This window comes from Podarcis erhardii (assembly GCF_964252035.2).
Source record: "Podarcis erhardii genome assembly, chromosome: 2".
Lineage (NCBI taxonomy): Eukaryota > Metazoa > Chordata > Lepidosauria > Squamata > Lacertidae > Podarcis > Podarcis erhardii.
Genome location: NC_138498.1, coordinates 123,740,880 through 123,768,394, shown reverse-complemented (window position 1 = coordinate 123,768,394; position 27,515 = coordinate 123,740,880). Strand labels below are relative to the sequence as shown.

The following is a 27,515-nucleotide window of genomic DNA, read 5'->3' as shown; positions in this document are numbered from 1 at the left end:
ACCATAAAGTTTCTGAAGACATGTTTCTTCCCTTTACAATCATCAGAACCACAGTGGTCTATTCTTATCCTTCCCATAATCAAAGTGATTCCCTTGTACACCCTTCAAATGTTACCTTTGGGAACAACAATGCAAACATCACAATTAAGGGCAGCAGGAGGTTATTTACTCCTCTGTGCTTGAAAAGTTTGATGTATAAAATATATTGTTTGATGTATAAAATATCTTTCTTTTTTAATCGTTTTTTATTAATTTCCAATAAAAAAATTTTTTAGTCATACATTTTCAATACAATCACAAATACATATTTTTGACTTCCATCAGTTCATCCGTGAATCCTCTGTGTTCTCATCTTTATTCTGCAAGTTCAAAATTTGTCATTGCCTTTTATCTTAAAATCCACCTACTCCCCCTCTTCCCTTTTTTACAATGTTTCTATACATATTTCTTCACAAAGCTTCCTGTAAACCCACAAACGTTATTTGTTCATCGCATATACTTTTCATATAGTCCACAAATTTACTCCAGTCCCCGGTTAACTTGTGATCTCTTTGGTTTTGGACTTTCCCTGTTAGTTTATCTAGTTCTGCATAGTCTGTTAATCTCATTCTCCACTCCTGCTTGGCAAGGGAAAGGGGCCCATGGATGGCAGGATTTGAAAGGGATCAAGGTCTCAGGAGCCCTTCAAAAAGCTTCAAGGCAAGGATTGGAGGAATTAAAGAAATGCCCCCTCTCCAGCTGGACTTGGGGGAAACATCCCCATGCTCCGGGAGGATGCCTCACCCTGTACTTTCTCACAGTGTAGGGAAGATAAAAGACACACACACACACAAACACACACACACGTGTTCCTAAGAGGAAGAACTAGGGGGCCAGAAGCCACTGAACTTTGTATTTCTGTCTCCTAAGCTACAATCTGAAGCGGAGCCTCCTTTTATTGACGCAAATATGCAAACCAGGCAGATACATTTTGGGCTGTGACCTTTACACATCTTCCGATCCTGAGATCGTGGGGTGGTACAAGGTTATTTTGGCCCCTGTTTCCACCGCGTCATTTTCTCCTGCCCCTCCCCCCTCCCCCTGGGCCAATGAGCTCCGCTTCCTAGAGAGGCAGGAAGTTATTTTTTTTGGGGGGGGGGAGGCTATTTGGAGGGGAGGGGTCTCCATCCTCATTCCCGGAAGAGAAGCGGACTTGGAGAAGAGGAGAAAGAGGTGCCGCATATTGGGGGGGTTATTTGGGGAGGGGGGGTGGGAGAAGGATTTGCTTTCCCTCCCCCCGAATCTACAAAGAGGGCAGCTGGGAAAGGAGGCGGGAGGGTTGGGGGGGGTGCAAAGAAAGCAGGGAGGGGCTCCGCTCTTTCCCTGTGGGAATCATGGGGCGGGGGGGGCTGGATGCAGCCCATCCTGTTGCAAAGTGGGGTCCCCCTCCCTCAACAGGGTTTGCATTGCAAGATCTTTTTTGAAGCGCAGAGATCAAGCCAGCCTCCCATGATGGGGGGAATGTGGGGGGGGGCGAAGACACTTGAGACGAACCAGAAAAGGGTGCCCCCCCCAGTGTAACTTAATTACAAAGGGATTCGCAGCCCCACCCTGTGCATGTTGACTCAGAAGTCAGTCCTTCTCCGTTCAAAGGGGGGGGGGCAGCCCCATTCCGCCTAGTGATGCTCCTCTCTGCTTAACACCCTCCATCTCCCTTCTCACTCCTGCCCCACTGCTGCCCCCCCCCCCGGCTCTGCCTCCTCCGTCAGGGAGCCAGTCTGGGCGGGAGGGGAGGGGTGAGCTCATCCAGGACCCTGATCTGCCCCCCCCCCGAAATCTGCTGCTGAAGCCCCTGCCTCTGTGGGGCGGAGATGGGGGGGGCAAGCAGGGGGGAGGAAGTGGAAGCAGCTGGAGAACAGAGTCGCCTCTGGATTGGGAGAGAGGGGGGGAGATTTCCATTTGTGCCCCAAAACTGGAGGGAAGAGACACATTTTCCGTTTCCTGAAGTATGAAAAAGGACCTTGATGGTTTCCCTCCTGCTTGGCAAGGGAAATGGGCCCATGGATGACAGGATTTGAAACTTATCAAGGTCTCAGAGGAATTAAAGAAATGCCCCCTCCCCAGCTGGACTTGGGGGAAAGGGGGAAGGGGAGGAAACTGCTTACCACCACCACCCCTGCAGATTTTGATGCTCTTTCTTTCCAAAAAGAGGCTTCTCCAGACATCCTCTTGGGACTTTGTCGGAAAGGAGAATCAAAGCCCCCAGGGGTGGGAGATCTGGCCTGCCTTGCAGGATTGGCCCAGCGCAGAGGTGCTGAGGGACTTTCTCTGCCATTTCTGGCAGCCTCACTCCTGCCTGGAATCATCCAAATCCAGGTTGCCAGGAGGGTCTTCTAACACTATAGGTGTTCTAAAGCCCACCACCTGGGCAATGCTCACACAAGAACCCTGCAAGGTGGGCCAGGATTACTGCCAGTTTAGTGTTTGGAACAGAGACCTTTCTCCAGCCTGAGGGCCACATTCGCCTCTGAGCAGCCTTTCCAGGGTCCACTTTCCATTGATGGGCAGGGCCAGAGGACAGAATTGGTGGAGCTATGGGGCTGACTCTGAGCTTTGTCCAGGGGATGCCTGCCTTCCAGGGATTTTTTCCAGCCACACAAAAAAACCCCAGGAGGCAGCTGGGAAGCGTTGGAAAGAGTGTGTGGCACTGGGGAAATTCCTGAGGGCCAGAGAAAGAAAGAGCGGGGACTTGAAGGCCAATTTAGCCCCAGGGTCTGAGGCTCCACACCCTGCAGTTCAGGTGCTGGGCTTAGACCAGGGAGACCCAGTCTCCCATCCCCGTGCTCCGGGAGGATGCCTCACCCTGTACTTCCTCCCAGTGTAGGGGAGATAAAAGGTACACACACAAACACACACACACAGAGGTTCCTAAGCGGAAGGACTAGGGGGCCATAAGCCACTGAACTTTGTATTTCTGTCTCCTAAACTACAATCTGAAGTGGCGGACATGTGGAGCCTCCTTTTATTGACGCAAATATGCAAACCAGGCAGATACATTTTGGGCTGTGACCTTTACACATCTTCCGGTCCCGAGATCGTGGGGTGGTACAAGGTTATTTTGGCACCTGTTTCCACCACATCATTTTCCCCTTGCACAGTATATGACCAAGGAGACAAAAAGGTCTCAGGGACAAAGGTTACAGACAGGACACCGCAGACTACTGAGACCGCAAAAGGTTAGACAGAGGGAACGTTGTTCAGACAGCTGTGGCTTGTCTGGGGTGTGTGTGTGTGTGCCCTGCACCCCAAGGTCACGCGTGCAGGCAGACTGTGGCTGCCTGCTAGTGGGCAGTGTGCTCCCTCCAGACCCCACTCCCCACTCCGCGATCATCCCTACAACAATCCATGTTAGCGCATAGAGTGCTCTAAATATTTCCATCTGCTCCCCTTGGAGGGAGCTTCTGCACCCTGGTGCCCTCCAGGTGTTGCTTTTCTTCCAACTGCAGCTTTAGGAGTTTCCCTTATTTTCTATACAGTATTCTAAATGGATTTGATCCTAGAACTTTACAATCCGAAGCTGAAGGTTCCTTAAAGACTGAGGCATTTTTATAGTATTATAAAATTACTGTAGAAAGGATTACATCCTTCCAGTTCCCTGCCTTGTACTTCCTGGAAGGGACCCACAGGGGATCTGGTCCCTGGTTTACTTCCTTTAGTCCATACATATATATATATGTGTGTGTGTGTGTGTGTGTGTGTGTATACACCCCCCCCATAAATATGCATGTCAACCAAACCTATTCTCCTGAGCTTCAAGGTCTAATATATCTGCTTTTTCCAATATTATCCATTCTCTAAGCCAGCATAAGCAGGACGCCTCATAATATAATATAATCGTAAATCTGGCAGGGAGAAGCCGCCCCTATCTTTGGTATCCGTTAGTAATTTATATTTCATTGTGAATATTAATGCTGCCTGTGTAAATGTGTCCAACCCTAAATAAACCTGCCTTTCTGTAAACTGCCCTGAGACCTCAGGGTATAGGGCGGTATATAGATTCTAATAATAATAATAGTAATAATAATAATAATAATTAATTTTTGCATTGTTATCCCTGTGTTGAAGTGCATCGTGACAACAGCTGAGAGAGTCCCAGAAGTGGCCTGGTTTATGATTCCTGCTCCTCCTCCGTCCTTTCCACTGACAACGCAATGGTCTCTGATACACCCTCTGAACAGTCTCTTCTTACAGATGGAGTGGAAAGAGGAGCCAGGCAGCTTCCTCAGGTAGGGAAAGAGCAACGGGAGCAGGGAGGAGGGAAGAGGCACAGATGGGACCACCCAGCCTCCCTCTGTGTTGAGTGGGGATGATGGGGACCAAAGAGAAGCTCTTGTTTTCTTCCTCTTCTTCTTCTTCCAGGCCCTCTTGACCTTTGAGGAGGTGGCTGTCTTTTTCACGGAGGAGGAGTGGGCTCTGCTGGATCCAGGCCAAAGAGCTCTGCACAAGGAAGTCATGGAGGAGAATTATGAGATGGTGGCCTCTTTAGGTAAGGGCAGATTTACATTGGAGGTGTGAATCTGCTGTTTGAGCCATTTATTCATGCTGTGTCTTCTACTTTGGTGACCCTTCGTAGCCAAGTAAGATTGTCATCCATGAACATGGTCTTACCAGTGTGTCCGTAAGGGACTGTGGAGTCCAATTCTGGATCCACACATCCTTCCACAGTGGGGACATAGGTTTCCAGGCAGGAGTTAATCACAGTGAGGGTTTGCCAAATGTACTTTCAACCGAAGTTGATGTTGAAGACTGTAGTTGATAGCAACACTGTACTTTTGTCAGTAGGCAACTGTTCATAAACTGATATGTGGTATGAATTCCCCCCAAAAACCTATGTAGAATCTACAAAGAGAGTCACAGACATGAGCCTTCCTGGTCCGTGTTATTTATTAGCTTTTAATGGGCCACCAAATACTTTGCTGTCTTTGTTTCACAAGATTAATATTTTTGAATATTTTTACAGCCACATATGACATAAACAACATTTCTGCTTTACTTATTCCACATAGCAGAGACTCTGATACTCAAGTCTGAGCTCATCTCCTCGCTTGGAACAGAAAAATACAGGGATGTTGTCCCGGACCAATTGAGAGGTACATACTTCCACTTTGCTGTGAGGCTGTACCTTTGTATGTCTCCTTTCAGTGTGTAGGGATATAAAAAGATCCCTTTTGGATCAGAACAAGGGCCCATCTTTTCCAGCATCCTGGTGCAGGTTTAGGTGATGTGAACAGTTTCCTGGAATGTATCAGCCAGATATTACAGATCAGGGAGGAAGGAGAAAACTGAATACAGAGGCATAGCATTTTCACAGGAGGGGGAAGATGGAGAAAGTGTGTCCCTCCAGAGGTTGCTGCACTACAACTCCCATCAGCCCCGGTCATTGGACTTCTTTAGTTGGGTTGATGGTACTTAGAGTCCAACCACATCTGGAGGGCCATAGATGCCTCACCTCAGCATAGAAGGTTTCTCTTGGTGCTCAGTGTTACATGCGAGTGGAAGGTAGAACTGGATACTAAGGGTTCTGGAGATTATTTTCAGATTTCCTTTCCTTTCCCAAAAATTTGGTTCATAGGAGAGGGAGGAAGGCTGGAGGTGTTAAAATAAGAGAAAGTGCTGATTGGGCTTGCTGAGTGTTGTTGCTGTATCTTGGTCTTGCTGTTCTCTTGTTGTTTTTCTTGAATACTTAACAGTATCTTCCCCCCCCCCTTTAAACCAGGTGATGGAGAGAAACCCTTTAAATTTATGGAGTGTGGGAAGGGTTTCATTGAGAGTGGAGCTCTTAAAAGGCATCAACGAACTCACACAGGGGAGAAACCATTTAAATGTATGGACTGTAAGAAGAGCTTCAGGGATATGGGAAAACTTACAAGACATCAACGAACTCACACAGGGGAGAAACCATTTAAATGTGTGGAGTGTGGTAAGGGTTTCATTGACAGTGGAACTCTTACAAGACATCAACGAATTCACACCGGGGAGAAACCATATAAATGTGTGGAGTGCGGAATGAGCTTCTGTCATAGGGAAACGCTTAATGGGCATCAAAGAAATCACACAGGGGAGAAACCATTTAAATGTATGGAGTGTGGGAAGGTTTTCAGTCAAAGGAGAAGTCTTACTGTACATCAACGGAATCACACAGGGGAGAGACCATTTCAGTGTATGGACTGTTTGAAGGGTTTCATTGACAGTGGAACTCTTACAAGACATCAACTAATTCATACTGGGGAGAAACCGTTTAAATGTGTGGAGTGTGGAATGAGCTTCCGTCATAGGGAAACGCTTAATAGGCATCAAAGAAATCACACAGGGGAGAAACCATTTCAATGTATGGAGTGTGGGAAGGTTTTCAGTCAAAGGAGAAGACTTACCGTACATCAACGAACTCACACAGGTGAGAAACCATTTAAATGTATGGAGTGTGGGAAATGCTTCATTGAGAGTGGAGCTCTTACAAAACATCAACGAACTCACACAGGCGAGAAACCATTTAAATGTATGGAGTGCGGAAGGAGTTTCAGTCAGAATGGAAACCTTACAACACATCTACGAACTCACACAGGCGAGAAACCATTTCAGTGCTTGGAATGTGGGAAGAGCTTCAGTCAGAATGGATCTCTTATAACACATCTACGAATTCACAGGTGAGAAACCATATAAATGTTTGGAATGTGGGGAGAGATTCAGTTGGAATAGAGTTCTTACAAGACACCAACAAACTCACACAGGGGAGAAACCATTTAAATCTTTGGAGTGTGGGGAGGGTTTCAGTCAAGGGGAAAACTTACTGTGTGAGGCTGAAAAGGCGTTTTCCATAAACTCTGTATGAATAAAGTTTCTATGTTAGTATTAAGAGTGTTCTTTCAAAATAGTTGGTTTTGAGTTTCCCAGGGTATCAAACAACAGCATTGATGTAACATTTATATGTAATGAATGACACAATATTAATACTAATGTTCAGATATAAAGTTAATTTCTTAAAGAATATATGTGGTTTAGTGAAATGTCTTTATTAAATAATAGGAATAGTCAATCAGGGGATAGTCTGTGAGGACCACAAGTGATCTCATGGTATAACTGATGATATATTTAGTATGCGTAATGGTATGAATGGAGGATATGAATGGAGAAGTGTCTGAAGTGAGTGGGGTCAGATGGCACTGTGACTCTGAAGACAAGATAAAGAAATGATTAAATGGAAGATGAAGAATTATTGAGTTAGCCAATGGACCAGGCGAAATCAGGATGGACAAAAATAATTGGGCGAAAATATGACATAAGCAGGATGACAGCATGTCTGAGTGTAGGACAACCTGAAAACTAAAAATATGATTGATGAATGAATGAGTCCTTATTGCTTATTACTTGTTAATCAATAAAGATTGGTAATCTGAAGAGAATTGTATCATTTTGTCTTTCTTAAAAACAGTATGATAAAGGTGAAAAGGGACTTAACTCTGTTTTCGTGACAACTGTACATCAACGGACTCACACAGGAGAAACCATATAAATGTTTGGAGTGTGGGAAGGGTTTCAGTCAAGGGGGAAAACTTACTGTACATCAACGGCCTCACGCGGGAGAAACCATATAAACGGAGTGTGGAGAGTGCTTCATTTGTAGTAGGAAACTCAATGTGTACTGGCAAAGTCACACCGGGAGAAACCATTTAAATGTAAGAATTGTGGGAAGGGCTTCATTGAAGGTAGAAAACTTACAAGACATCTACAAACTCATACAGGGGAGAAACCATTTAAATGTATGGATTGTGCGAAGGGTTTCATTCAGAGTGGAACTCTTACAAGACATCAACGAACTCACATGGGTGAGAAACCATTTAAATGAATGGAGTGTGGGAAGTGCTTCAATTATAACGGAGTTACTAATAAACACCTATGGACTCTCACAGGGAAGAACCCATTTAGTTTTATGGAGTGTGCCAAGTTTTCCCCACAGAGTTCACTTTGTCCCTCGTATCAACAAACTCATATAGGGAAAAATCCATTGTAAATGCATGGAGTGTATTTGATGTTCTGGTGTTTGTGTGGAAAGTTGTACATATATGTATTAAAGCAATGAAGGTAATGTCTCATAATAGTAAGTATAATGAAATATACAATGTACTGTTAGGGATGTGTAGAATGTGACCCTGGAGTTCTCATTGTGAGTGAACGTGCTGAGAGTCCATTGATATTTGGTCTTTGGCAGAGAGAGTTGGGAATGGAGAGTTGTGGAAAGTGGAGCACGACAGTGGTGTTTAGGAAGCAGGATTGGCTCTGGAATCCTAGAAGTGTGGAGCTGAAAGGGACTCCAGGTTCTTCTAGTCCAATTCCCTGTTATAAGAACAGCAGCACAAAACCCATTTTTCTAATTGCAATAAAGGAACAATGAAAAGACAGATAGACTGGAAAGTGATCTTTAAGCGCCCTATGTTGTTTATATTTTATTAATTCATTTTTTTACAATACTTTCTCGTTCATGCCTGCATTAATGGCAAAGTGGATAAAATCCCTGGTGGCAGCCGGAATAAAGGAAGAACCAATCTGGGGAGGGAAGGTGGCACAGGGAAATGTGGGCATTGCCAGTGGTTTCAGGAGGACTGCCTGAGAGGAGCCTGAATGTGGGATATAAAGCTGTCAGTCAAGTCCAACATTCTGAGAGGACTAACTGCCTCTATGTGGAAGGCAGTTTTGTCAGTTGGACAGTTGCTGCAAGGAGTGTTAACTGGTAACTGCTCGGATGCAGTCTTCTCATGACTCACTACTATCTAGCATATAGTTTATCTGTTATGTAACCGACGCCTGCCTTCAGGAACAACTCTGTCAACCTGAATGAATCTGTTAGTAAAGTAGTTTATGTTAATATGATTCAGATTCATGTGTGCTTTCTTTAAGAGGGACAGAAAGGGATTATCAACCAGGAAGGTATAATTATAGATAGGACTCAAACGAGTTAGCAACCCGCTTGTCCCTGCATAAACTCAAACAGGGGCTCGTTTAAACTCTGCTAAATTATATAAACGTTCCCACACTGAAGGGACTTGTCCTGCCTCTTTCCACCTGGTTTGGGGCTTCATAGTTTTCTGTTTGTTTCTATTGTTTTATATACCAGTAGTTTGTATCTGGTTCTTAAGGGGAGAGGGTCAGGGCAGCTGAGGAGTGGGTCCCAGCCAACAGAATGGCTGGGGCAGGTTCCACCAGTAGGGGGGATGTGCTGGGACACCCAATCTCAGTGATCACGGGTAGGAGGAGGAGTTTTGCTAAGACCAGACCATGTCATTACTGAGGAGGCAGGTTTAGTTGTTGTTTGAAGACAATCCCTGCCTCCGGGTCTGGTCTTGACCAGATGGATACCAGAAACAACAAGGTAGATCCACATGAACTGAAGTTGCTGCTGTGCAATGCCAGGTCAGTGATTTATAAGACCACTTCCATCCATGACTTGATCGTGGATGGAGGACTTGCCCTGGCCTGTGTGACAGAGACTTGGTTGGATGAAGCAGATAGGCATGTCCTTCCCACTGCTTGTCCACCAGGTTTCTTGTACGCACGCAACCCAGGTCATGTGGGCGGGAAATGGGGGGTTGCAGTGATTTTTAGGAAGTCATTAGCTTGCATCAGGTGTCCTACTGGGAAGACCCAGTTCTCTGAGTGCATGTTCTGGAAGTTGGGCAATACACTCCATGGACCACGCACACCAAACGTGAGAGTAGGAATCCGAGACCTTCGGCATGCAAAGAACTGCTCTACCACTGAGCTGCCCCCCCCCCCCCGAAATATAACAAAGTCTAACTTTCTCCATCAGCTCCCTCTTTTTTTTAAAAAAAGGTACCCATTGTAATGACACTGGACCAGCCTTTAGGGTTGTCTTGTTACTGTTCTAAACCCCTTCCCAGGAGGAGGCTTTTCAGAAATTGGGGGGGGGGGTCGTCTTTCGCTACTGCTGCCAGATCTTTATGTATTCGCTACTGCTGGGAAGGGAATTTCTGTTTGCAGGGAGGGGGAGGCGGATCTGCTGCCCCTCCCCCTCCCTCTGGGTCAATGAGCTCCGCTTCCTAGAAAGGCAGGAAGTTTTTTTGGGGGGGGCAATTTGGAGGGGAGGGGTCTCCATCTTCATTCCCGGAAGAGAAGCGGGCTTGGAGAAGAGGAAAAAGAGGTGCCTCATATTTGGGGAGGGGGGGTGGGGGTGGGAGAAGGATTTGCTTTCCCTCCCCCTGAATCTACAAATGGCAGCTGGGAAAGGAGGCGGGAGGATTGTGGGGGGGGGGGGGACGACAATGAAAGGAAAGCAGGGAGAGGCTTCGCCCTTTCTCTGTTGGAATGGGGGGCGGGCGGGATGCAGACCACCTGGCTACAAAGAGGGGTCTCTCCCCCCCCCCCAACAGGGTTTGCATTGCAAGACTCTTTTCGAAGCGCAGCGAAGACACTTGAGACGAACCAGAAAAGGGTGCCCCCCCCCGTGGAACTTAATTACAAAGGGATTCGTAGCCCCCCCCCGGGCATGTTGACGCAGAAGTCAGTCCTTCTCCGTTCAAAGGGGGGGGGGCAGCCCCATTCCGCCTAGTGATGCTCCTCTCTGCTTAACACCCTCCATCTCCCTTCTCACTGCTGTCTCCCCATCGATCCCCCCAGGCTCTGCCTCCTGCGTCAGGGAGCCGGGAGGGGGGCTGAGCTCATCCAGGACCCTGACCTGCCCCCCTCCGAAATGTGCTGCTGAAGCCCCTGCCTCAGTGGGGCGGAGATGGGGGGGGCAAGCAGGGGGGAGGAAGTGGAAGCAGCTGGAGAACAGAGTCTCCTCTGGATTTTGGGGAGATTTCGAGTGGGGGGGTGAGAAGTGGACAGTGTCAAGGGAAATCGGCCTCCGGAGCTTCCTTAAAAAGAACGGGCTGGTGTGAGAAGGAAGCAAAAGGACACAAGGATCTGCTTCTTGAGAAGGGAGAGCCCCCCCCCCCCAGCTCCCCTTTCAAAAATCCTAGTCTGGCTGGCTGAGGTTGCTTTGGCACAATGGAAAGAGCCTTGTTGGGTTTCCCATGTTTGGGGGTGCACTTGGGGGGGGGGTTGCTCTGCTGCTTTTGTGCCCCAAAACTGGAGGGAAGAGGCACATTTTCCATTTCCTGAAGCATGAAAAAGCACCTTGTCGGTTTCCCTCCTGCTTGGCAAGGGAAATGGGCTCATGGATGGCAGGATTTGAAACTGATCCAGGTCTCAGGAGCCCTTTAAAAAGATTCAAGGCAAAGACTGGAGCAATTAAAGAAATGCCCCCTCCCCAGCTGGACTTGGGGGAAAGAGGAGGGGGGTATGAGTTTTTAATGCTGTTTCTTTCCAAAAAGCGGCTTCTCCAGATATCCTCTTGATACTTTGTCGGAAAGGAGAATCGAAGCCCCAGTTGTGGGAGATCTGGCCTGTCTTGCAGGATTGGCCCAGCGCAGAGGTGCTGAGGGACTTTCTCTGCCGGTGCTGCCAGCCTCACTCCTGCCTGGCCTCGTCCCCATCCAGGTTGCCAGGAGGGTCTTATAATACTGTAGGTGATCTAAAACCCACCAGCTGGGCAATGCTCACACAAGAACCCTGCAAGGTGGGCCAGGATTACAGCCAGTTTAGTGTTTGGGACAGGGGTGGAGACTGTTCTCCAGCCTGAGGGCCACATTCGCTCCTGAGCAGCCTTCCAGGGTCCACTTTCCATTGATGGGCAGGGCCAGAGGACAGAATTGGTGGAGCTATGGGGCTGACTCTGAGCTTTGTCCAGGGAATGCCTGCCTTCCAGGGATTTTTTCCAGCCCCACCAAAAAACCCAGAAGGCAGCTGGGAAGCGTTGGAAAGAGGGTGTGGCGCTGGGGAAATTCCTGAGGACCAAAGAGAGAGAGAGAGAGAGAAAGGACTTGAGGACCAATTTAGCCCCTGGGTCTGAGGTCCCCCACCCTGCCGTTTGGCTGCTGTGCTTACACCAGGGAGACCCAGTCTCCCATCCCCATTCTCAGGAGGGATGCCCTGTGCCCAGTTTGGACCCCCTGATTATTTCTCCTCCTGTCCTTCCTCCCAGTGTAGGGGACACACACACACACAGGTTCCTAAGAGGAAGGACTAGGGGGCCAGAAGCCACTGAACTTCCTATTTCTGTCCACTAAACTACAATCCATGTTAGCGCATAGAGTGCTCTAAATATTTCCATCTGCTCCCCTTGGAGGGAGCTTCTGCACCCAGGTGCCCTCCAGGTGTTGCTTTTCTTCTGACTGCAAATTCTGCCCATAATTTAGGAGTTTCCCTTATTTTCTTCATTCTAAATGTATCAAAAGTCCAGAAAGTGGTTTCCTGGATGGCTGTTCGGAGGAAAGGAACAGTGAGGTCTGCAGAGGTACTGACCGTAATGCTTTCTGCGAAGCTTCATTCAGAGTTTGGGATTTGAAGCTGAATGTCCCCTAAAGACTGAGGCAGCTTATAGTATTATAAAGTTCCTGTAGGATTACATCCTTCCACTTCCCTGCCTTTGAAATTAGAATTTATGCGTATTAGTTTATTAGTATTGATATTTGTAATTTGTAACAAGTATGCTATCTGTGTAAATGTATCCCACCCTAATTAAATCCATCTTTCTGTGAACAGCCCTGAGACCTCCAGGTATAGGGCGGTATGTAAATTTAATTAATAACTTGTAATGGTTCTAGGGGTTGCGTGTGCGTAAGTCGTCGCCACACCTGGCTGAGTCACCTGGGTGAACCCTTTCTGTCCGGATAGCCAGCCATCCGTGGCTGTCTGAATCGCTGGCAGAATCCGTCAGTGGGCGTTTCTTGAACTTCTTTCCAGCAAAGAAGTTCTTTGACGCCAAGTCTCTGCCTACTCTCCCTGCGCGGAAGTCTTCTGCGCAGGGAGGGTGTGGGCAGTGGAGGACCCGTGCTCTCCCCGCTGGTCTCCGGCGAGGAGTCATGGAGCCTCCTCACCGATTCCCCCATCTGCCCCCCTTCTCCACTGGTGCTACGCTGATTTCCTTCCCCCGCAGATGGGCTGCCTCTCTCCCTCCTGGGACGCTCTCCGGCATCCCTCTGGAGCCCTCCCTCCTCCTCTGGCTCCGATGGCAGTTCCCTGACATAACTATTATTATTATTATTATTATTATTTCTTCATTGTTCTCCTAAAAGGGCTGCTCCCTGCATTGAAGTGCATCGTTGCAACAGCTGCGAGAGTCCCAGAAGTGGCCCAGTTTACGCCTCCTCCTCCTCTGTTGTTTCCACTGGCAGCGCAATGGCCTCCGAGACCCCCTCTGAACGGCCTCTTCTTAAAGATGGAGTGGAAAGAGGAGCCAGGCAGCTTCCTCAGGTAGGGAAAGAGCAACGGGAGGAGGGAGGAGGGAAGAGGCACCGATGGGACAACCCAGCCTCCCTCTGTGTTGAGTGGGGATGATGGGGACCAAAGAGAAGCTCTGTCTTCTTCCTCTTCTTCTTCCAGGCCCTCTTGACCTTTGAGGAGGTGGCTGTGTTTTTCACGGAGGAGGAGTGGGCTCTGCTGGATCCAGGCCAAAGAGCTCTGCACACGGAAGTCATGGAGGAGAATTATGAGATGGTGGCCTCTCTAGGTAAGGGCAGATTTTTATTCCTCCTGGCTGTTAGACATTGAAGGTGTGTAACTACTGTTTGAGCCATTTATTCATGCCGTGTCTTCTTCTTTGGCAAATCCTCATAGCCAAATAAGATTGGTCTTAACGGTGTGTCCGTAAGTGACTGTGGAATCCGATTCTGGATCCACACATCCTTCCACAGTGGGGACATAGGTTTCCAGGCAGGAGTTAATTACAGTGAGGGTTTGCCAAACGTACTTTCTTCTTAGCTTGTTTCTCCCTTTCATCCAGTGTGGTGTAGTGGTTAAGAGCGGTAGACTTGTAATCTGGTGAACCGGCTTCACATCTGCGCTCCTCCACATGCAACTGCTGGGTGACCTTGGGCTAGTCACACTTCTTTGAAGTCTCTCAGCCTCACTCACCTCACAGAGTGTTTGTTGAGGATGACCAAATTTAGCATAATTACATATATTAGGAAAGGTTTATTATAGTGTTTAGAAAATATGTAAAGAATGACAAAGATGGCTTTATTAAACGTTTGCAAGCATATTGATTAATGATAGCCTAAAATGATAGTGCTTGCACCAGTGTGGTGTAGTGGTTGAGTGGTAGACGCATAATCTGGTGAACTGAGTTTGCGTCTCCGCTCCTCCACATGTAGCTGCTGGGCGACCTTGGGCTAGTCACACTTCTCTGAAGTATCTCAGCCCCACTCACCTCACAGAGTGTTTGTTATGGGGGAGGAAGGGAAAGGAGAATGTTAGCCGCTTTGAGACTCCTTCGTGTAGTGATAAGGCGGGATATCAAATCCAAACTCTTCTTCTTCATCATGAGTTGGTGCTTCTTCAAAGTCCATGATCCCTTGGTAAAGGCTATTCTGCAATTGGATGATGATGATGATGATGATGATCATAATTTATTTCCCACCCATCTGCCCGTGTTTCCCCAGCCACTCTGGGCAGCTCCCAACAAAATATTAAAAATAGAATCAAACATTAAAAACTTCCCTAAACAGGGCTGCCTTCAGATGTCTTCTAAAAGTCAGATAGTTGTTTATTTCCTTGACATCTGATGGGAGGGTGTTCGACTGGGCGGGCACCTCTAACGAGAAGTGTGTCCCTTCAGATGTTGCTGAACTACAACTCCCATCATCCCTGGTCATTGGCCATTTTTACTTGGGTTGATTCTACTCAGAGTCCAACCACATCTTGAGGGCCATAGATGCCTCATGTCAGCACGTCAGCAGAGAAGGTTTCTCTTGGTGCTCAGTGTTACATGTGAGTTGAAGGTAGAACTGGATACTAAGGGTTCTTGATATTATTTTCAGATTTCCTTTCCTAAAATGTGGTACATGGGAGGGAGGAATGCTGGATTTGTTAAAATAAGAGAAAGTGCGGATTGGTCTTGCTGCATTTTAATTTCTCTTGTTTTCTTCCTTGAAGACCTAACAATATTTTCTTTTCCCCAACTTTCAACCAGGTAATGTAGAAAACAATCAGAATTATGAGGTGCCACCTGTGAAGTACTTTAGTGTGAGTGAACAGCTTAGCACACATCTACAAACTAACAGAGGGGAGAAACCATTCAGATGTATGGAGTGTGGAAAGAGCTTCAGACAGTCTTCAAACCTTACTAGACACCAACAGATTCACACAGGGAAGAAACCATTTAAATGCATGGAGTGTGGAAAGAGCTTCAGACAGTATTTACACCTTACTAGACATAAACGAACTCACACAGGGGAGAAACCATTTAAGTGTATGGAGTGTGGAAAGAACTTCAGACAGTGTTCACACCTTATTAGACATAAACGAACTCACACAGGGGAGAAACCATTTAAATGTATGGATTGTGGAAAGAGCTTCAGGCGGTGTTCACATCTTACTAGACATCAACGGACTCACACAGGGGAGAAACCGTATAAATGTTTGGCGTGTGGAAAGAGCTACACTGAAAGTCGGTCACTTGCAAAACATCAACAAACCCACAGAAAGGAGAAACCATATAGATGTATGGAGTGTGGGAAGAGTTTCATTAGGAGTGCAAGCCTTACTCAACATAAACAGACTCACACAAGGGAGAAACCATTTAGGTGTATGGAGTGTGGAAAGAGCTTCAGGCAGAGTAATAACCTTACCAAACATCAACAAACTCACACAGGGGAGAAACCATATAAGTGTTTGGCGTGTGGAAAGAGCTACACTGAAAGTCGGTCACTTGCAAAACATCAACAAACCCACACAGAAGAGAAACCATATAGATGTATGGAGTGTGGGAAGGGTTTTAGTGAAGCTGGAAAACTTAAAAGACATCACCGAACTCACACAGGGGAGAAACCCTTTAGATGTATGGAGTGTGGAAAGAGCTTCAGGCAGAGTAATAACCTTACCAAACATCAACAAATTCACACACGGGTGAAAGCATATAAATGTTTGGCATGTGGAAAGAGCTTCACTAAAAGTGCGCACCTTGCAAAACATCAACAAACCCACACAGAAGAGAAACCATATAGATGTATGGAGTGTGGGAAGGGTTTTAGTGAGGGTGGAAAACTTACAAGACATCACCGAACTCACACAGGGGAGAAACCATATAGATGTATGGAGTGTGGGAAGGGTTTCCGTGAAGGTGGAAAACTTACAAGACATCACCGAACTCACACAGGGGAGAAACCCTGTAGATGTACGGAGTGTGGAAAGAGCTTTATTCACAATGGAGCACTTATTGTACATCTACGAACTCACACAGGGGAGAAACCCTTTAGATGTATGGAGTGTGGAAAGAGCTTCAGTCAGAAAGGAAACCTTAAAAAACATCAACAAACACACAGGGGAGAAACCATATGAATGTATGGATTGTGGAAAGTGCGTCAGTAAGAGCATAACTCTTAGAAAACATCAACGATCTCACAGAGAAGCAACGGTTTAAATGTTTGAAGTGTGGAAAGTGTTTCAGTTATAATGGAGTTCTTAATAATCACTTACAGACTCACATAGAGGAGAACCCATGGAGATGTCAAGTTTTCCCCACAGAATTCACTTTGTCCCTCATATCCACAAACTCTCATAGGGGGAAATCCATTCTAAATGCACGGAGAATATTTGATGTTCTGGTGTTTGTATGGAGTGTTGTGCATATATGTATTAAAGCAACAAAGGTAATGTCTCATAATAGTAAGTATAATGAAAGATACAATGTACTGTTATGGATGTGTAGAATTTGACTCATTGTGTGTGAGCTTGTGCTGAGAGTCCATTGATATTTGGTCTTTGCAGAGAGAATTGGGAATGGAGAGTTCTGGAAAGTGGAGCACGACAGTGGTGTTTAGGAAGCAGGATTGGCAGCTCTGCAGTCCTAGATCTGTAGAATTGAAAGGGACTTCGGTATTCTTGTTATAAGAACAGCAGCATAAAACCCATTTTTATAATTGCAATAAAGGAACAATGAAAACACAGAGAGGCTGAAACCATCTTCATGCAGAAAGTAATCTTTAAACCATCATATATTGCTTAATCTTGGCTACGGCACAGGGGAATGTGGGCATTGCCAGTGTTTATATTTTATTTATTTATACACACATACGTAGATACCCTGCCCATCTGGCTGGGTTTACCCAGCCACTCTGGCGGCTTCCAACAAAAGATTAAAAATACATTAAAACGTCTGTCATTAAAAACTTCCCTAAACAGGGCTGCCTTCAGATGTCTTCTAAACTTCAGATAGTTGTTTATTTCCTTGACATCTGATGGGAGGGTGTTCCATAGAGCGGGCACCACTATGAGAAGGCCCTCTGCCTGGTTCCCTGTAGCTTTGCTTCTTTGCAGGGAGGGAACCGCCAGAAGGCCCTCAGCGCTGGACCTCAGTGTCCCGGTTGAGTGATGGGCGTAGAGATGGTCCTTCAGGTATACTTGACCGAGGCCATTGAGGGCTTTAAAGGTCAGCACCAACACTTTGAATTGTGCTCGGAAACATGCTGGGAACCAATGCAGGTCTTTCAGAGGAGTCATTTGCCTGGGCGGGGGGGAAGAAATCTCTGTGCCCACATAATTGGTCCTGTTTCAGAAATCAGGTACTATAGGAGGCTATACTAGTCATGTTAGACTTGGGAAGAATAGGCCTATGAGCGGCAAACAAATTTAGTCCTCTTTATGTTGTGGTAAATCATCTTCAGCAAGGGTCCAGATTGACAACATTCTCAGCCGAATGCCTCTTAGAAATAGGTTAATGATTTTGTACAGTGGTGCCCCGCAAGACGAATGCCTCGCAAGACGGAAAACCTGCTAGACGAAAGGGTTTTCCGTTTTTTGAGGCGCTTCGCAAGACGAATTTCCCTATGGGCTTGCTTCGCAAGAAGAAAGCCCATAGGGAAATCTCCGGGGACCTCTTTTAAATGCTGGCGGTGGGGAGCAAAGCCTTTCCCCCCCTCCGGCCTTCAGAAGAGGTCCAGGAAGGCCGGCGGGGGCTGAAAGGCTTTGCTCCCCACCGCCAGCATTTTAAAAGCGGTCCGGGATAGCAGGGAAGCGCTTCCCGCTTTCCCGGACGGCTTTTGAAGGCAGGCGGGGGGGGCGAAAGTCTTGCTCCCCCTCGCCTGCCTTCCCGGGGGCTTTAAAATCGCCCCGGGACAGCGGAGAAGTCCGCTGTCCGGGGCGATCTTAAAATGGTGGGTGGCAGCGCTGCCGCCCGCCAGCATTTTAAAAAACCCCGGGACAGCGGAGAAGTCCTCTGCTGTCCCGGGGTTTTTTGAAATGCTGGGGGTGGGAAGAAAAGCCCTTGTCGTCCCCCCCCCCCCAGCCTTCAGAAGAGGTCAGGTCTGAAGGCGGTTTCCATAGGAACGCATTGATTGATTTTCAATGCATTCCTATGGGAAACCGTCCTTAGCAAGACGAAAAACTCGCAAGACGAAAAAACTTGCGGAACGAATTAATTTTGTCTTGCGAGGCACCACTGTATCAACTTTAAAACTAGGGAAGGCCAATCCGGTTCTAATAGCAGCTACCACAATTGACACACGGCCATTCCTTACCACCCCATTTGTATGTGTGAAACATAGAAGTGTAGAGTTGGAAGGAGCGTGACAGTCATCGTATTCATCCCGCTGAAATGTAGGAACTGTTGGGGTTTTTGACTCCGTGCCATTCTGTGCAGCTTCACACCGAGTCATAGAATCATAGAATCATAGAGTTGGAAGAGACCACAAGGGCCATCGAGTCCAACCCCCTGCCAAGCAGGAAACACCATCAGAGCACTCCTGACATATGGTTGTCAAGCCTCTGCTTAAAGACCTCCAAAGAAGGAGACTCCACCACACTCCTTGGCAGAAAATTCCACTGTCAAACAGCTCTTACTGTCAGGAAGTTCTTCCTAATGTTTAGGTGGAATCTTCTTTCTTGTAGTTTGGATCCATTGCTCCGTGTCCGCCTCTCTGGAGCAGCAGAAAACAACCTTTCTCCCTCCTCTATGTGACATCCTTATATATATATATATATATGGCTATCCTATCACCCCTTAACCTCCTCTTCTTCAGGCTAAACATGCCCAGTTCCCTTAGCCGTTCCTCATAAGGCATCGTTTCCAGGCCTTTGACCATTTTGGTTGCCCTTCTCTGGACACGTTCCAGTTTGTCAGTGTCCTTCTTGAACTGTGGTGCCCAGAACTGGACACAGTACTCCAGGTGAGGTCTGACCAGAGCAGAATACAGTGGCATTATTACTTCCCTTGATCTAGATGCCATACTCCTATTGATGCAGCCCAGAATTGCATTGGCTTTTTTAGCTGCCGCGTCACACTGTTGGCTCATGTCAAGTTTGTGGTCAACCAAGACTCCTAGATCCTTTTCACATGTACTGCTCTCAAGCCAGGTGTCACCCATCTTGTATTTGTGCCTCTCATTTTTTTTGCCCAAGTGCAATACTTTACATTTCTCCCTGTTAAAGTTCATCTTGTTTGTTTTGGCCCAGTTCTCTAATCTGTCAAGGTCGTTTTGAAGTGTGATCCTGTCCTCTGGGGTGTTAGCCACCCCTCCCAGTTTGGTGTCATCTGCAAATTTGATCAGGATGCCCTTGAGTCCATCATCCAAGTCGTTGATAAAGATGTTGAATAAGACCGGGCCCAAGACAGAACCCTGTGGCACCCCACTAGTCACTCTTCTCCAGGATGAAGAGGAACCATTGATGAGCACCCTTTGGGTTCGGTCAGTCAGCCAGTTACAAATCCACTGAGTGGCAGCATAGTCAAGACCGCATTTTACCAGCTTCTTTACAAGAATATCATGGGGCACCTTGTCAAATGCCTTGCTGAAATCAAGGTAGGCTACATCCACTGCATTCCCTTCATCTAACAGGCTTGTAATTCTGTCAAAAAACGAGATCAGGTTAGTCTGACATGACTTATTTTTCAGAAATCCATGCTGACTATTGGTGATCACAGCATTCCTTTCTAGGTGCTCACAGACTGTTTGCTTAATGATCTGTTCCAGAATCTTCCCTGGTATTGATGTCAGACTGACTGGGCGGTAATTATTTGGGTCCTCTCTTTTCCCCTTTTTGAAAATAGGGACAACATTTGCCCTCCTCCAGTCTGCCGCGACTTCGCCTGTTCTCCAGGAATTCTCAAAGATGACTGCCAGTGGTTCTGAGATCACATCTGCCAGTTCTTTTAATACTCTTGGATACAGTTCATCTGGCCCTGGAGACTTGAATACATCTAAACTAGCCAAGTATTCTTGTACTATCTCCTTAGTCATTCTGGGCTGTGTTTCCTCTGCTGAATCATTTGCTCCCAATCATAGGCGCCGACTCCATGGGGCCAGAGGGGGCCCGAGCCCCCTCAAAAATTCGTTTGGGGGGGCTCAGCCCCCCCAATAATTTAAGAAAATTATTACCGTAAACTTCGCTCTATAACACGCAGATTTTTTCTCCTAAAAAGTAAGGGGAAATGTCTGTGCGTGTTACTGAGCGAATGTGTGGTCCCTGGAGCTGACTCGCCGGAGCGCAGGGGCAAAAATAGGCAAAAATCAGGCAAAAATAAGATCGGGCGGGCGGGCGGAGGGAAGGCGGAAGCTGCTGCTTTCCTGCATTCTGCCTCAGGGTCTTACTGCCCACCCGCTTCTGTTGCTGCGTTTGCTCAAACTCAACAAAGAGCAGGGGATCCCCTGCCCTCCTGGCAAGCAGAGGGTTAAGGAAAGGATCGAGTCCTTCCTTCTAATTCTTTCCTAATCACACTGCGTGCAGGAGAGAAAGAGAGGGCTGGCTTGGGGGGGGGACTTTTGCCTTCCTTTCCTCCCCCCCACCCCGTTAAACTCCTCCCCTGCATTCTTAGCCAGCTGCTTCTCCGCACACCCCTCTTGTGCTTCTTGTCCCTTCTGTGTTTTTCCTTCCCTCCCCATTTAAAACGTGGTGACAAAGCACGGATCCACATGGATCCTCAGGATTTTTGCATTGGGTCACCCCAAATTCACCATCAGATCACATTACATGTCCATGGCTACAGTCTGTACCAAAAAAATCACGCACCCACTGTGGCCTGGGGCCGCAATGGTGCAAAAACGTGGTTACAAAGCACGGATCCACATGGATCCTCAGGATTTTTGCATTGGGTCACCCCAAATTCACCATCAGATCACATAGCATGTCCATGGCTACATCTTGCACCAAAAAAACATGCACCCACTGTTGCCTAGGGTCACAGTGGTGCAAAAACGTGGTTACAAAGCATGGATCCACATGGATCCTCAGGATTTTTGCATTGGGCTACTCCAAACTCACTGTCAGATATTAAAAATCTTTATAAAATAGAGAATTAAATACATACAGAATGTTAAATTTTCAGTTTTGAAATATTAGTACTAGTTTAGTACTGTATTTCTATATTACTATAGTACTGTATTAGTTATTTTCAAATACTTAAATATTTTTAGGGTGTAAGACCCAATTAAAGCCCGTTATTTACATACAGTATTACAGTATTTACATACAGTATTAGGCATACTGTATTAACTTTATTAACTGTATTAAAGCATTAACTTTGAGATATTATTTTTATTTAATGAACCCTCAGCCTTATTCAAAGTAAGCTTAAATTAGCTATTTCACTTATTAATCAAAGTGCTATTACTGTGCGACAGCAATATTTTATGTTTTATTCTTTTAATGATAGTTTAGGATTTATTTAAATATCATTTCAGTCTTTTCAGAGCTATATATTCACTGCTCTGTAATAGTCTATAAGCATAATTGTTACTGTAAATTAAATTAGCTTTTTACGAAAATACCGTGCGTGTTTATGTTTTGTTTCTTTTTTCAAAGCCAAAAAGTGTTTCAGGCTTGTCGAGTTTCCCGGAGTGTGGAGTTATAGAGAGTCGAGTTTTCGGGGTTCTAATGTTGATCATATGACTCTAAAATACTTTTAAAAAACTTTAAAACTCACTAATTTTCATCTAAAATTTAGAAAGCTTCCTGGGGCAGGACCCCGGTATGGGCCCCCCAATATTTTTTATAAGTCGGCGCCCCTGCTCCAAATTCTTCAGGTCGGGCATTGTTTTCTTTATCAGAGAAGACTGAGGCAAAGAAGGCATTGAGGAGTTCAGCCCTTTCTGTATCCCCTGTTTGCATTTCACCATCTTCTCCTCTGAGTGACCCCACTGTTTCTTTGTTCTTCCTTTTGCTACGGACATACCCATAAAAGCCTTTTTGTTGCTTTTAACCTCTCTAGCAAGCCTGAGTTCATTCTGTGCTTTAGCTTTTCTGACTTTGTGTCTACATGTGCTGGCTATTTGTTTGAATTCCTCTTTGGTGGTTTTCCCCCTTTTCCATTTTTTGTACATATCCTTTTTTAATCTTAACTCAGTTAAAAGTTCTTAGATAGCCACCCTGGATTCTTTAGGCACCTTCCATGTTTCCGTCTCATTAGTATTGCCTGAAGTTGTGCTTTTACTATCTCCCTCTTAACAAACTCCCAGCCATCATGAACTCCCTTTCCTTTTAGTATTACTGTCCATGGGATCTCACCCAGCACTTCCCTAAGTTTTATGAAGTCGGCTTTCCTAAAGTCAAGAAATTGAGTCCTAGTATGCTTGGCTGCTCCTTTCCGCTGTATAGTAAACTTCAGAAGAGCATGATCACTCGCGCCTAATGATCCTTCCACTTCTACCCCACTAACCAGGTCATCATGTATTTCTGGTTTTTATGGAAGCTGCCCAGAGTGGCTGGGGAAACCCAGCCAGATGGGCGGGGTACAAATAATAAATTATTATTATTATTATTATCAACATTAGTTAGGACCAGATCTAAAATGGCTCTTCCTCTTGTTGCTTCTCCCACTTTCTGGACAATGAAGTTGTCTGCAAGGCCAGTGAGGAATCTGTTTGACCTTATGCTTTTGGCTGAGTTTGACATCCAACAAATATCCGGGTAATTGAAGTCCCCCTACTACTACTCCCTCCTTTCCTTTTGCATGCTTGGCCATCTGTTCCAGGAAGGCATCATCTATGTCCTTCGTTTGGCTTGGGAATTTATAGTAAACTCCCACAATGAGGTCTCTGTTATTCTTCTCTCCCTTAATTTTGACCCAAATGCGCTCACTTTGGCTTTGAGGTTCTAAATCTTGGATCTCTTCACAGATATACACATCCCTGACATATAACGCCACTCCTCTCTTGTCTGGTCTGTTTCTCTGAAATAGATTGTATCCCTCCATTATTACATTCCAATTGTGGGACTTATCCCACCAGGTTTCAGTGATGCCTATTATGTCATTTAAGAGTTGGGCGACAGCCAAGGATGACTGAGCAGAGAGGAGTTATCTGCCTGGAGATATGGGACCCTGGATACAGCTTTACCATTGGTTGAGGTCTCACACAGGCCTGATGACTTATGACCTTACTGACTGGATAGTTTGTTGGTCAGTGTGGTGTTCTGAGTTCTGAGACTTTGTTAAGAGAGAGCTGGTTAAGATCCATATCTGTTCCTGTATATAGTAACTTGTAGAGTCTGCTGTAAATAATAAACACATCTAAGTAACCAAGTTACCATTAGCAGCGTCTTGTCCCTGCTTTGTCCATCCTGCCTGCAACTGATTGCTTTCTGGAACTCTGCGTATGCTCTGCTGAGGTCTGGCTAAGGTCCTGCAACAGGTCAAAGTTGCAAAACACCAATAGAAACGACATCTTAATAATCACTGACAGATGGTCAGTAAGATATTAAGACTGCACCTGGGACTTCCTTCTGCGTGCAAAGCATTGCATCTGAGGCCTTCTGCATGCGAAGCAACTGTTCTGCCATTGAGCTTTGCCCGCTCAAAGCAAAGCCCAACTTTGTCCATTGGCCCCCACTTTTTGAAAAGTACACATTGTAAAGACACCGGACCGCCCCATACCCACCGGAATTTCTCCAAATAGAGACGTCCTATTCAACAGTAGGGTTTCCATACGTCTGGAATTTCTCAGACATACCCAGTATACTGTAGTTGGAAGCAGTGTCTGGGTGAAAATCGGCAAAATGTCCCATGTCGGCAGTGCCATTTTTGTTGGTTTTGCTAAAAGATAGTTCAAAATAGCTCAAAAACTGCATTATATTTTTTTTGCAAAATTAGTTCAAAAACATTAAACAGCTTCGCTCTACAGGGCTGCCTTTCAGATGTTACTTATCTCTTTGGTTTAAGGGTCACATAACTCTCTCCAAAATTTATCCAATGGATATAGGGATGTCCTATGGAAAATAGGACATTCCGGGATTAAATCAGAAACCAGGATGGCTTCTGTAAACCCAGGAGTGTCCCTGGAAAACAAGGGCGCTTGGCGGCACTCGGGGGGTCTGGGCACCCTTTAGTATTATTGTAAGTTGCTGCTCTGAACCCCTTCCACCCCCTTTCCCCCCGGGGGGGGGTTTCAGAAGTAAGGTGTGCGTTTCCTCTTTCGCTGCTGCGGATTGAACCCGTGACTGTCTCACCAAATAAATGGCAATATAGAGCTTCTCGGCCACCTTAGGAAAACAGGTCTTCCCTTCAATTAAGACGGATAGATTGTCAATTAAGACGGATAGAGTGATTTTGGAGGTCAGATAAAAAAAACTTTCCCCCAGAAAGCGTGGACCACGGTACACTCCCACCAAACATGAATATAGGAATCCAAGACCTTCTGCATGCAAAGCAACTGCTCGACCACTGAGCTCCATGCCCCCAATAACAGAGCCGAACTTTGTCCATCACCTCCAACTTTTTTTAAAAAGGTACACATTGTAGTGACACTGGACCACCCTTTAGTGTTGTCTTAAGTTACTGCTCTAAACTCCTTCCCATGAGGAAGCTTTTCAGAAATTGGGGTGGGGGTCGTCTTTCGCTACTGCTGCCAGGAACTGAACCAATGAATTTCTCACTAAATAAATCAGAATATAGTGCTTGCTGGGAATATAGAGCAGCTACCACAATTGACACACAGCCATTCCTAACCACCCCCTTTGTATCCGTGAATTATGGAATTGTAGAGTTGGAAGGGACCGCGAGGGTCATCATATTCATCCCTCTTAAATGCAGGAACCACATCTTAATAATCCCTGACAGATGGTCATTAAGACTGCACCTGGGGCTTCCTTCTGCATGCAAAGCATTGCATCTGAGGCCTTCTGCATGCGAAGCAACTGCTCTGCCACTGAGCTTCACCCCCTCAAAGCAAAGCCCAACTTTGTCCTTTGTCCCCCACTGAAGTGAACGACATGAGGCAGGAGTTGATAATGCAGGTGAGCTGCGCACAGGTGAGCTGCATGCAAGCTGCCGGCCAGCCCTGTGGAGCCTCCTTTTATTGAGACAAATATGCAAACCCAGGCAGATACATTTTGGGCTGTGACCTTTACACATCTTCCAGCCCTGGGATTGTGGGGTGGTACAAAGTTATTTTGGCACCTGTTTCCACCGTGTCATTTTCCCCTTGCACAATGTATGACGAAGGAGACAAAGGTCTCAGAGACAAAGGTTACAGACAGGACACCGCAAACGACTGAGACCACAAAAGGTTAGACAGAGGGAACGTTGTTCAGACAGCTGTGGCTTGTCTGGGGTGTGTGTGTGTGCCCTGCACCCCAAGGTCACGCGTGCAGGCAGACTCTGGCTGCCTGCTGGTGGGGAGTGTGCTCCCTCCGGACCCCACTCCGCACTACGCGATCATCCCTACACCCCACTTTTTGAAAAAAAGGTACGCATTGTAATAACACCGGACCACCCCATACCCACCGGAATTTCTCTGAATAGGGACGTCCTATTCAACAGTAGGGTTTCTGGAATCCAATGTCTGGAATCCAATGTCACTTGTACAACTTGTATACAGTGAGATTACACGAGCACTCCCCACGCAGCTCTCTTGTTCTTAATTCTCCTCGTTTACTGATGCACACCCACCAAACCCGAAAGTCAGTTGCCCTGTTGTTATCTTTTCATTCAGCAGTCTAATAGCCCACGGACAGAAGCTGTTCTTTACCCTCTTGGTGTGACTAATCATGCTTTTGTATCTTCTGCTTGAGGGCAGGAGATCAAGAAAGTGCCGGCCAGGGTGTGAATCATCCCTGAGAATTTTCCTCACTCTCCTGAGGCAATGTTATTCCAGCGGATTCACAGGACAGCCCATAATATCTTGTGCTGTATTCACCACCCTCTGTAGGCACTTCCTATCAGTTGATGTCAAACCAGCGTACCACACCGTGATGCAGTATGAAAGGTCATTTTCTACTGTTGACCTGTAGAAGGAGATCATCAGATGTTGATTGACATACCCAGGATACTGTAGTTGGAAGAAGTGTCTGGGTGAAAATCGGCAAAATGTCCCATGTCGGCAGTGCCATTTTTGCTGATTTTGCTAAAAAATAGCTCAAAAACTGCATTACTATTATTATTATTTTGCAAAATACGGTAAGTTCAAAAACTTTGGGCAAAACTAAAGAAAAAGCTGAACTGGTTTTGGGTCCTGATTTTCACTTTTTGAAATATGGCTGCCTAATCATCACCATCATCTTCCAACATATATAAAAACATAATAAAACATTAAACAGCTTTTTTGCAAAATAAGTTCAAAAATATTAAACACCTTTGGATTGATCTTTATTACGGCCATTGGCCTGTTACACAACAGTTTCCCATACCAACATATTATACTTAAACCTCCAAATTTAAAATCGCCAAAACTTACAAAAGACAAACAGGAACCGAAGCAAAACAAAAACAAGGACGACCATCATACATTACAATAAATTTGTAACCTATACATCGCCCTCTGCTCATTATTAATCATGGATATCAATGGTGATATCGCCTAAAACATAGATCATGGTTTAAAACAATGGTGATGTCACCTAAAACATAGATCATGGTTTAAAGGGGTTATCCGAGCCACACAGGAGACCGTTTCTCTTTTTTTGGGATAGGACGCTGATCAAGAATCTGGCAACCATGAGTGATCTTAGAGGGTCATCATCAATTAGTAGATATCTCAGTTTGGCTTCAATCGTGTCATCGGCAATTGCCTTAAGATATTGAGCAAGAAACTTGCTCCTGGCTGGTAAGTGAAAAGCACAGTCAAAAATTATGTGATGCAACGATTCCGGTGCCCCACAATTACAATCACATAAGAGCGATATCTGTCCATTGGAGAATCTATTTCTCAGCACGTTCGATGGGAAGGTGTTGAATCTTGCCTTTACAAAGGCATATCTATGAGCTGAAGAAGTTAAGGAATTCAAATAGTTTGGGAGCCTTAAGAGGGGTAATAAACCAAGATTTAGAGGTGAGCAGGTACCATTGCCCAAGACCATTTTCTGCTGCAAGTCCATCTCCTCTAGCTTACAGATTATTGTTCTTTTAGCTGGGACTATGTCCTGCTCTAGTAATTTGGATGGGGAGATTCCCATTGCCGTAATTTTCAGCTGTAAGTTTTTTACCCATGGGCTCTGGA

The 27,515-nt window shown here is 46.0% G+C and overlaps 3 protein-coding genes across 6 annotated transcripts in view; all 3 read left to right on the top strand.

Moving 5' to 3' along the window:
* LOC309336722 (uncharacterized protein) overlaps nucleotides 1-27,515 on the top strand; it is a 182,900-nt gene that overhangs the window by 107,427 nt on the left and 47,958 nt on the right. Inside the window, exon 4 of one of the 2 annotated variants that reach the window (XM_081852945.1) lies at nucleotides 5,046-5,129. In XM_081852945.1, coding sequence (XP_081709071.1) covers nucleotides 5,046-5,129 — 84 coding nt within the window. Of the gene's footprint in view, nucleotides 1-5,045; nucleotides 5,130-10,172; nucleotides 10,193-27,515 lie in introns of those variants that run through there. The other variant, XM_081852949.1, reaches the window with a different exon arrangement.
* On the top strand, nucleotides 626-17,604 carry LOC309336860 (uncharacterized protein). Of its 2 annotated transcripts, XM_081853301.1 has the most exons (4): nucleotides 626-1,212; nucleotides 4,105-4,265; nucleotides 13,477-13,603; nucleotides 15,065-17,604. In XM_081853301.1, the coding sequence occupies exons 2-4, from the start codon at nucleotides 4,191-4,193 to the stop codon at nucleotides 16,429-16,431; spliced, it is 1,569 nt and encodes a 522-aa protein (XP_081709427.1). In that variant the 5' UTR covers nucleotides 626-1,212; nucleotides 4,105-4,190; the 3' UTR covers nucleotides 16,432-17,604. The 2 variants fall into 2 exon arrangements, with proteins under 2 accessions (XP_081709427.1, XP_081709426.1); XM_081853300.1 differs by lacking the exons at nucleotides 626-1,212; nucleotides 4,105-4,265 and adding an exon at nucleotides 13,221-13,347.
* The window catches only part of LOC309337148 (uncharacterized protein), a 30,794-nt gene continuing 9,044 nt past the window's right edge, over nucleotides 5,766-27,515 (top strand). Inside the window, exons 1-2 of one of the 2 annotated variants that reach the window (XM_081853866.1) lie at nucleotides 5,766-5,900; nucleotides 5,985-8,058. In XM_081853866.1, the coding sequence (XP_081709992.1) occupies nucleotides 5,782-5,900; nucleotides 5,985-6,687 (822 nt within the window). In that variant the 5' untranslated portion in view covers nucleotides 5,766-5,781 and the 3' untranslated portion in view covers nucleotides 6,688-8,058. Of the gene's footprint in view, nucleotides 8,059-27,515 lie in introns of those variants that run through there. The other variant, XM_081853865.1, reaches the window with a different exon arrangement.